At 48.0% G+C, this 10,045-nt stretch overlaps 1 protein-coding gene across 1 annotated transcript; it reads right to left on the bottom strand.

Annotated features, from left to right (window-relative positions):
* Nucleotides 1–3,977: 3,977 nt before the first annotated feature.
* Nucleotides 3,978–5,580, bottom strand: LOC147033627 (uncharacterized). The gene is made up of 2 exons (XM_085851797.1): nucleotides 5,109–5,580; nucleotides 3,978–4,983 (listed from the first exon to the last, which is right to left on the bottom strand). Exon 2 carries the CDS (start codon nucleotides 4,878–4,880, stop codon nucleotides 3,978–3,980), a length of 903 nt encoding a protein of 300 aa, XP_085707923.1. The 5' UTR covers nucleotides 4,881–4,983; nucleotides 5,109–5,580.
* Between the last annotated feature and the right edge of the window lie 4,465 nt (nucleotides 5,581–10,045).

The raw sequence follows: 10,045 nt of genomic DNA, 5'->3' as shown, positions 1-10,045 counted from the left end.
AGTACACAAACACCACACGACGCACCACACGAAACATGTCCTGGCGAGGGTCTGCAATCTCTGATTGCTCCTTTTCTTGTTATTTAGTTGCACAGTCTCGCTCTCGCCGTCACACCTCCTCACCATTTTTTCACCATACCTACCCTCCACATTTTGGAACTATGCTCAGTCAACTCAACATTTTAAGCTCATGTGTGGAGTGCAAAGAGGGGTGAAGCAATGAGCGGACGCAACTTTGGGTTACTTCCGGTTAACAACGGCCGCCGCCATTTTAGCGCGGTGAAAACAACTCCATCGCGACAATCTGATTGCCATTGTTTATGTGATACTGTTTTGTTGTGTAGTCCATCCAAATATCGTTCAACCTCCTGGAAAATCTTAGTAACGATGCTAAACATCGTTATGAGGTTAAATGTAATGTGATTGGGCTAGAAAAGTGTCCTTATAATAATCTAGCAGATGTTTGGATTGACCATCCTAAATAATGGGTGACTTGTTTTTGGACTGCGGACACCACAACCCGAAGTGCCCCCACCATTATTGTTGTATAGTACCTCCCCGCTATCCAGTTGAGGATCACACGTGTGTGTATTAACATTTAAGCCATGGTCTTGCAGGGTTGGAATGAATGTTTCATAAGAAATATATACATATATATATACATATATATATATATATATACATACATATATATATATATATATATATTTATATTGAAATGAGAGCGAGAGGTGAACCTTCAGAGTTTAGGCTTTATTCCATTTGATTGGAGCCGCTTCTGTGGGCACACCAGGAAATACAGGTTCAGCTAGGAGTACATAAGCAGAAACGTATACATGTGCAGTTAACCATTGCAGACTAAATCCGCGTAAGCACGGAGTTCGATATAATCTCCATTCTCACCAGTCAATGAGCACCTTCAGTTAACGAGCATCAAGTGGACAGCCGATGTCAATAGCAATGCCCCGGGGACAATCCTCGTGCCGCAGAGAGACCTCCCCTTATACGCGAGACGCACAACATGTGATCCCGCGTCATGTCCCTCGATTCACGTTAATTCACCACATTCTCCTCACCTTTAAAATGTAACTAGGGGCCCATCTTACACACCATGATTGCTTTAGCACTATAGGAGTATACATTTCAAGCAACGCGGACTAATAGATCTACAGAAGCATACATGCCAAGCAGTGATTATTTTGAGTTGTAGGAGCATGGAAATGAGCATCGATATATGATATAATGGGCATATAGGAGCATGAGCAGCGAGAATGCCGATAATCTCCTTTACAGATTGAGTCGTCGAGGGGCCTTGTCTCGACCTCTCCGGGAGTAAACGGCAGTTTCACTTGAGGGAGACTCCCGATCCTCTTGGTGAGCCTCGACTTGTGCCGGGGATGACTCCTCGATCGCTCTCGGGTGGAACGCCGCAGCCCCGTCGCCTGGCGCAGTTCCTGGGCCGGAAATGTCAGAAGGAGGAGTGCCAGGAGGGGAGCCAGTACCTGAGGGAGCCAGATGGCGAACCGACACAGTGGTCTCCCTGCCATCCGGGAGCCTGACATGAGCATACTCTGGATTAGTGTCAATGAGTTCGACCCCCTCCACCAGCGGTTCATACTTGCTTTGTCGTACCGGGCGTTTCATGAACACTGTACCGGGGTGGGTCAGCCAGTTGGGCACCGTTTGTCTGTCAACATAACGTCGTTGGTGAGTAAACATACGTTCGTGAGGAGTGGCATTTGTGGACGTGCAGAGCAAGAGCGTATGGAATTCATTGCGTCAGGAAGAGCAACCTCCCATCGCTCGGGGCCCAGTCCTCTCGATTTCAGCGCCAGAGTTACGGCTTTCCAAATTACTCCATTATACCGTTCCACCTGCCCGTTTCCCTGTGGGTTGTAACCCGTCGTTCGACTAGTTGCTATGCCGTGCTCTAATAGGAATTGTTTTAGCCCGGCCGACATGAAACACGGCCCTCTGTCTGAATGTATGTACGAAGGTTTCCCAAACATAGCGAAGAGGTCAGAGAGACATTTTACGACAGTGCCCGAGGTCATATCCGAGCACGGAAACGCGAAAGGGAACCTTGAATATTCATCAACAACGGTGAATATGTATCTGTTGTCTGTCTCGGTGGGCAGGGGCCCTTTGAAGTCGATGTTTAGTCTCTCGAAGGGGGAAGTGGCCTTGATCAGTCTGCCAGATGCCGCGCCAAAGAATCTGGGTTTTAGTTCAGCACAAACAGGGCATGAAGCATTCATTTGTTTAATATCTTCAACAGAATAGGGAAGATTTTGTCTGCGTACGAAATGTGCCATCCTGGTTACCCCTGGGTGGCACAGAGACATGTGTAGGTCTTGCAAAGCCTGACTGATTGTTGCCGAACTGTAGACCCGGGAGAAGGTATCTGCAGCAGGGTTTTCCTTCCCGGGCCGGTAAACAATGTCGTACCTGTAGCAGGCTAGGTCTATCCGCCATCTCATAATTTTTTCATTCTTAATTTTCCCGTTATTTTTCCCATCAAACATGAAAGCCACGGATCGTTGGTCCGTAACGAGCGTGAAGTGGTTTCCCAGTAAATAATGTCTCCATTTACGCAGCGCTTCGACGATGGCGTACGCCTCCTTCTCTATTGCCGAGTGTCTCTGCTCGCTTCTAGAGAGAGTTCTCGAGAAGAAAGCGACCGGCCGCACTGATTGATTAAGTGTTGCAGCTATGGCGTGATTTGAAGCGTCGGTCTCCACCACGAAGGGCACCGAGCTGTCGATCGATAAAACCACGGACTTACTGATATCATCCTTGAGATCGTGGAAAGCTTTCACGACAGCGGCATCTGGTGGAAAGTTTTTGCAATGCACTAGGGGATGTATTTTCTCGGAGTATTGCGAAATCCATCTTGCATAGTAGCGAACATCCCGATCACCACCCGGCGCATTGTTTGCAAGTCCTGAGGTGGTGGAAGCTCACGGAGCGGGCGCAATCGCTCAGGATCAGGCTTAATTGTGCCGTCGGCTATTGTGTGGCCGAGAAGGTCAATTGACCTTGCCGAGAATACGCATTTCTCGTAGTTGAGAGTCAGATTATATTTTCCAGCAATACTCAGGAATCTGTCCAGATTCCTATCATGTTCCCTCTGTTCCCTACCGCACACTGTGACATTATCCACGTAAACAAAAGTGTCTCTGAGGTTTTGATCTGAGATGATGTCGTCCATAACCCGTTGGAAGCAAGCTACTCCATTCGTGACACCGAATGGTATCCTTCTGAACTGGTAGAGGCGCCGCCCTGCCTGGAATGCAGTGTACGGTTTGTCTTCCTCTCGGATGGGAATTTGATGATAGGCGCTTCGCAAGTCGATGGTACTGAATACCTTATAATTGGCCACGCGTTCGACCATCTCATCTATGCGCGGCAGGGGTAGGCGTCGAGTTGGGTGAAGCGATTGACCGTTTGGGAATAATCGACAACCATCCGTCTCTTATGGTTCTGACTGCTGGTTACTAACACCTGTGCGCGCCATGGCGAATCGCTCGGTTCTATAATTCCCTCCTCCAGTAATCGCTTGGTTTCTGAAGTGATGAAATTCATGTCAGCAGTGGTATATCGCCGCGATTTGATCGCTATCGGTTTGCAGACCGGCGACAAGTTAGCGAACAGCTGGGGGGACGTCACCTCCGCGGTGGTCAGCGCATTTAAAAATAGACGAGGCTTGCTTCCTCCAAAGGGTATTTCGATGCTCGTGTGCTGCTTGAGGACATTATGACCCAGAATTACGTCTGCGCACAAATCACGAAGCACCAGCACCTTTACATCCCGATGCGTGTACCCTTTTACGTCCAATTCAACATTGCAGTACCCTCGTACGCGGGATTGTAGTGAGGTGGCGGCCATGCATACCGTATTGTCAGTCGGGTGGATTACCCATTTCCTGCCCTTCACTAGCGAGCTGTTGACGAAACTTTCAGAGCTACCGGTATCAATCAGTGCCTCAGCCATATGCCCGTTAATTCGATAGCCTTGGATAGATTCCCCGGGGAGGCTGCAGTCAATTTATTTTGCGAGTAGAGAGCCGCAGAAGTGGGTTTATTCCTCCTTAGAGTAGATTTACATACCCTGGCATAATGCCCTTTCTTGTCGCAATTCATGCATGTGGCATCTCTGGCGGGACATTTTTGACGAGGATGCCTTTTGTACCCACAAAAGAAGCATTTACCGACCGGAGCAGTTGCTGAGGAGTTTGACGAGGTCTGGGTATCCGGCTCCTCGGGTGTTTCTCCATCCCTCATGTCTGGCTGTGTCTGTGCCAGTGGGGTTCCTTGGGTTCCCATCGTAGCAGCGTTCATGAGCAGCATCGGTGTCCCAAATGACTCAGATTGCTGCTGAGCCGTATCCATCGCTCGAGCCTGATCGACTACCTTGTCAAGAGTGGGTTGCGCTTTCTCTAGTAAGCGTTGCCGTATGTGGGCTGATCTGAGTCCTTGGATGAATGCCTCCCGTGTGGCTTCCTTTCGGTGTTCCTCGGCGCTTACTGCCCGGAAGCTGCCGTCTTTTCCCAGCTGATTCAGAGCTTGCAGGAACTGATCGATTGTCTCCTCGGCTGCTTGCTTGCGTGTGTTGAGAAGATGTCGTATGTACACCTCGTTCTTGGGCTTCACGTAGAGCGCCTGCAGCACGTCAATCGCTGCTTCGTAAGTGTCGCACCCCGAGAAGAGCCTGTACACGCCGGGCGAGACATGATTCACGAGAGCGGCAAATTTGTCAGCTCCCTCCGCGATGATGGTCAGATAGTGTGAGAAGGAGCAGAACCAATGTGACCATTTCATTTCTGCGTCAGTCGTGTTTGGGTCTGCGTCGAACCTCTCTGGTTTGTAGATCTTGTCCATCTTTGGTTGAGAGAGCCGAGAAAATCAAATGGAATAAATTGAAATGAGAGCGAGAGGTGAACCTTCAGAGTTTAGGCTTTATTCCATTTGATTGGAGCCGCTTCTGTGGGCACACCAGGAAATACAGGTTCAGCTAGGAGTACATAAGCAGAAACGTATACATGTGCAGTTAACCATTGCAGACTAAATCCGCGTAAGCACGGAGTTCGATATAATCTCCATTCTCACCAGTCAATGAGCACCTTCAGTTAACGAGCATCAAGTGGACAGCCGATGTCAATAGCAATGCCCCGGGGACAATCCTCGTGCCGCAGAGAGACCTCCCCTTATACGCGAGACGCACAACATGTGATCCCGCGTCATGTCCCTCGATTCACGTTAATTCACCACATATATATATATACATACATATATGAGTGATTGAGGGAAGGTTCACTGAATCAATGTCACTAACCTGTACCGGAGAGGCAGGGCTCGCAGAAATTCGAAATAGGTAAATTTGGATGGTTCCGCAGGTCACATTGGGTATCGTGACATCCACCAATGAACGCAGTCTTCAGAAGGGGGTTGTGGAAATGTTTTTTTTATGGTTAAGGTTTATCTTACATGAGATTTTTGTGTGTTTGCTGACATTTTCTACCCACTACAGGAGTTAGGAACAAGGAACCAAGAGATTTGCAAATATTTGAATTGTTGTGTGTGAGGGGTGAAGAACGTTAGGAAGAATTGGTAAGTTAGCTACGGCTCGCTTCACACAGCCCCCCCTAATTTATTTCATCGGCTCTTTCTGTGTGAGTCAGTAAGTGGTAAGGCTGGAATGGTAATGCCTGCATTGAAGCTTGCAGGAGTTACGGTTCCTGTGGAGGTGGGGGGGCTATGTTATGATTGTGGGGGTATATGGAAGAATTTAATGGGGAATGTAGCATTGTGTAGATTTGCTTAGTCCGTGGACGAGTAGAAAACATCTCGATGGAATAAGTTAGTGCATCCGTGAGCTTAAGTGTTACGTGTCACCCCACGAGGGGCGGTGCAGTGTTAATTAGCCTTTGGAGTAAAAAAAAAGTTCCCCAGTATGTGATTGTCCTCTGTGATTTTCCCTATGTTTTTTTATATTGCAAGCCAGGCAGTAAATCTGGGAAACACGTCCCTGAAACGATGACAAATAGGAGAAGCCCTGCCTTCCCGGGTTTGGGAGCGAGCAGGCTACGCCCCAGAGATGGAGCAGATAGATCGCAGAGGGGAGAGCACGAGGAGGAGAGGCTGGCGCATTGCACATGTGGATTGTGGAAGGCTTCCGTCTGGATAGGACGGGAGATAGGTAGAGCACACACACGAGGTTGATGTGAGGACCGCAGGTGGCAGGTGGCACCTTTGGAAAGAGGAAGGCTGGCACGTTTTGAGCCTTCATGTGAAAAGCTGCTTGTGGATTGCCTGGCGTACGTCTGCCCGGCAATGAGTGATGGTGCCATTTTGCACGCATGTGCACGTGCGGTGGAAGCGCGCCTCGATTCCACTTTGACAAGGACCAGCTCTGGGCCAAACTGAGTACCAGCATACCTCAAAAGGGGGGAGGAGGTTCTTTTCATTTTGTGTCACCCGTTATATTGTTGTGGTGTTGGGTTCGGTGGCGAGGACGACCGTGAGATGGAGCAGTTGGGCCGTCTCCCACCGAACACCGGAATTGAAAGGTCGTCACTCCGGATAACTCTGAAGTCGATGGGTCGCTTACTGGACCATGGACGCCAATATTTCTATGGCATGGGGTAGGGTTAATTGTCTAATTCCAATTTACCTAAGTACCCACGCCATCTAACTACCGGGGATGCCACACCCTCGGCCGACTTTGTCCGAACCGAGTCGCTGTTACCGAGTCGGATCCGGCGTAAGCGAGCGGGGATTACCAAAGCCTGCCGAACCAAATAAACAATTTACAGCACAAACGGCTCCCTATTTCTCAAGCCTGCACCGTGATGGGTCAATGATAGAAACGACAGGCAACGAGCTGGTACATTTAACACGGGGTTTATTTATAATGGGGAGAGGGAGACAAAGATCAGAGTTACACCGAATATACTCAAATGTACAATGATGCAAGGCACTTATACCGTTTCTACTTAAAGACTGGGCCCACACACACACACACACACACACACACACACACACACACACATATCCAAAAAGAAATGGACCCCACCGGGTCTTTATTCGGTCCTCAAGCCAAGGAGGATAGTTCAGCTCGGGGGACAGAGTTCCGTGGTGTACCTGGCTGCGTCCTGCGGCTTGCCGACCTGCCCCTGTGGACCTGCCCCTCCGACCACCAGTTCGCACGCTCCAACACAAACCACCACGGTGGGATTCGAACCCACACGGTCAGCTTCGCACCAACCGCCGAGGAGAAGACCAGGGACGAAGACCGACAACCACGTCAAGGAGCACCCAGCAGACCAGAACACACGGGGGTGTCCGACCAACAACCTTTTCTTGCGCACCACTCGATTCTCTGGCTGTTTTGGCGCTTCTCTCCTCTTTCCCTTGGCGTTCTGGCTTCCCATTGGCTGGGGCGCACGCGCGATGCTCGCCCTTTGCTCATTGGGCAAAGAAAACACTCCATGCCTTTTTTTGGAGCGGGGCTCCGATCTGATGCGATGGAAGCCCCGCCCACGTATGTGCTCGGCATGCATGGACGTGAGGAAAGCCGATGGTGGCCGGAGCGAAGGAGGATGTTGTTGTTGTTGTTAGATATTAATTCTAACGAAAAAATAACTCGCAGCGCACATACACTTAATCACCAATTAAACATAGGGACGGGACCCAAACTATAAACACATACTTATCGAAATAACTGAACTGCGGGGACTGGCTGTTGTGCGCAAATGGCTGCCAGATTCGTAACAGTATTTGCGTTTGTGTGCGAGGCCTCGATTGTCTTTGTAAATGTTTGTGTATGTTCATTAAATGTGTTTAATTTGAAGAAAGTGTATTCGTCCTTTTCAGTGGGTTCGCGGCTAAACCCCCTTGTGTTATCCTGTGCCTCCTCCTCCACCCGTCCACCATTGCCCTCCGCCATGCCCTTCAAGCACGTGTTAAAATATCTGTCGATAAACGTATCCGCATCCTCTAAATAAGGAACTGTTCGGCCGTCCGGGGGCTGTCGGTGTTAACCACCTGGCTCCAACAAATTTGGGTCGGGAGTTTAACTTGGGCTGGCCACCCATGTGTTGTTTGATCCAAATGGCCAATCTTAGTATTGTGCGGCCCACGTACCGAGCTTCACATCGGCACTTAAACTCATAAATAACATTGCTGGTTTGTGAGGTGGGTAGCACATCCTTGTTGACTGACGTCAGCAAACGGCGAGAAGTAAAGATTACTCGGGGTTGCACAGCCAGAAACGTGTTGGACACAATATGTTTGATTTGTACTTCAAACCTTCGTGATGATTGCCCTTTCCAGGGCATCCTGATATAGACAGGACATTTGTCCGGACCAATCTTCCGATCTTTTGTCGTGTTTAGAAACTTGTGTATGTATCTCTCAACTATATTCTCAGGATAACCATTCTCACCGAGTATATTCATGATTTTGTCAATTTCAGCAGTTAGATTACAAGGTGAACAAATCCCCTGTGTTCTGTAAATCAGGATATTGATCAAGGCAATTTTGTATCTCGTGGAGCTGTAGGAGTCGCAGCGAGTATACTGCCCTGTTAATGTCGGCTTCCGGTAGTCGAATGTTGTGAAACCAAGGTTGGATCTATCAACCAACACATCCAAAAACGCTAACGTGTTTGACGATTCCAGCTCCGTGGTAAACTTCAGCGCTGGATGGAGAGTGTTGAGCCATGCCTGGAAATTGTCACATGCCGTCCGAGACTCAAACAAGGCAAAAATGTCATCGACATACCGATAGTATACGATGGGGGAATCGACCCCTTGCCAACCAGCCAGTTTCTGCATTTCATGATAGTATACAAAGATATTTGCAAGAGCTGGGCCAAATGGAGAACCCATGCCCACACATTCCGTTTGAACATACATCATGTTGTTCAAACTGAATTCCACCTCCCTTGTTGCTGTCTTCATTAATTCAATGAAGACGAGTTCCGAGATCATCGGTTGTTCCAGATCGGTGTGATACAGCAAATATGCGCATATCTCAATCGTCTCCTTCTATGGGACATTGGTGAACAAGCTTTTAATATCAAAGGATGCCATTATGTTGTGCTCACTTGTCGGTGTTTTAGCACACCCTCGCCAGGACTGCTTTTGCGTCGTGTATTTTGTGTGGTGTTTGTGAACTGGTTACGGAGTTAATAAGAGACATAATTAGAACTGCCCCCATTATAACTGCTGCGAGTGATGACTGGGTACCAAGATGTCCTGCTTTGATGCAACCGCGCTTTGATCGGACACCTGACCCTGACCCATGATGTTTATTACTATTCAATTTCATTTATGATGGGATTAAAATAAGTTAAATTCAAATCAAATGGAATACCAAATAGGTACAGTCGTGCAGTGGAGTAATCAGAAGGAACCCAAACACGCAAAAAGCAAAGATGAAGTCATCAGGAGGAACCTGGATAGGATTCGCATTTCAGCTGCTACTCCTCTACCCCAAAACCCATCCAGGCACAGCCAAGTGAGCCTTATTAAAAAAAAAGAATCTCAAAAAAAAAAGAACCCACATCAAAAAATTAAATAATTCTGGCTGCCAGACCATGCATCCGATCAAGTTGAAATTTTCAAAATGTATTCCCCATCTCTACAAGATCACAATTCTGAAGTTTCATGGTGATTGATTCAGCAGATCCAAAGAAAGAATTAATATTTTTCTTCAATCCAATATGGCTGCCAAACCATGTGACCTATCAATTATTCCTGAACAAACTTGTCACCCTTGGCTTGGGGAACATTTGTGTGAAGATTCCCCTCAATTTGTCCAGCCATTATGGAGAGGATTTTAAGAGGTTTTCGGGTAAATCTAATATGGCTACAAAACCATGTGACCTATGATTTCATATGTGTGAACCTTTTTTTCCTCATGGATAGGCAGTCATACGGCTTTTTTTTTCTCTCAATCCGACAAGCGGTTGCAGACAATAACACAAAAGTTCTTGGCAGACGAACAGACAAAGATTAAAAATCACTCGTGGAGTGACAACT

This window comes from Eptatretus burgeri, chromosome 2 (assembly GCF_056783735.1).
Source record: "Eptatretus burgeri isolate ZD-2024b chromosome 2, Ebu_testis_v1, whole genome shotgun sequence".
Classification (NCBI taxonomy): domain Eukaryota; kingdom Metazoa; phylum Chordata; class Myxini; order Myxiniformes; family Myxinidae; genus Eptatretus; species Eptatretus burgeri.
Note: the sequence above shows the minus strand (reverse complement) of the source record. Positions and strands in the feature narration are given on the sequence as shown.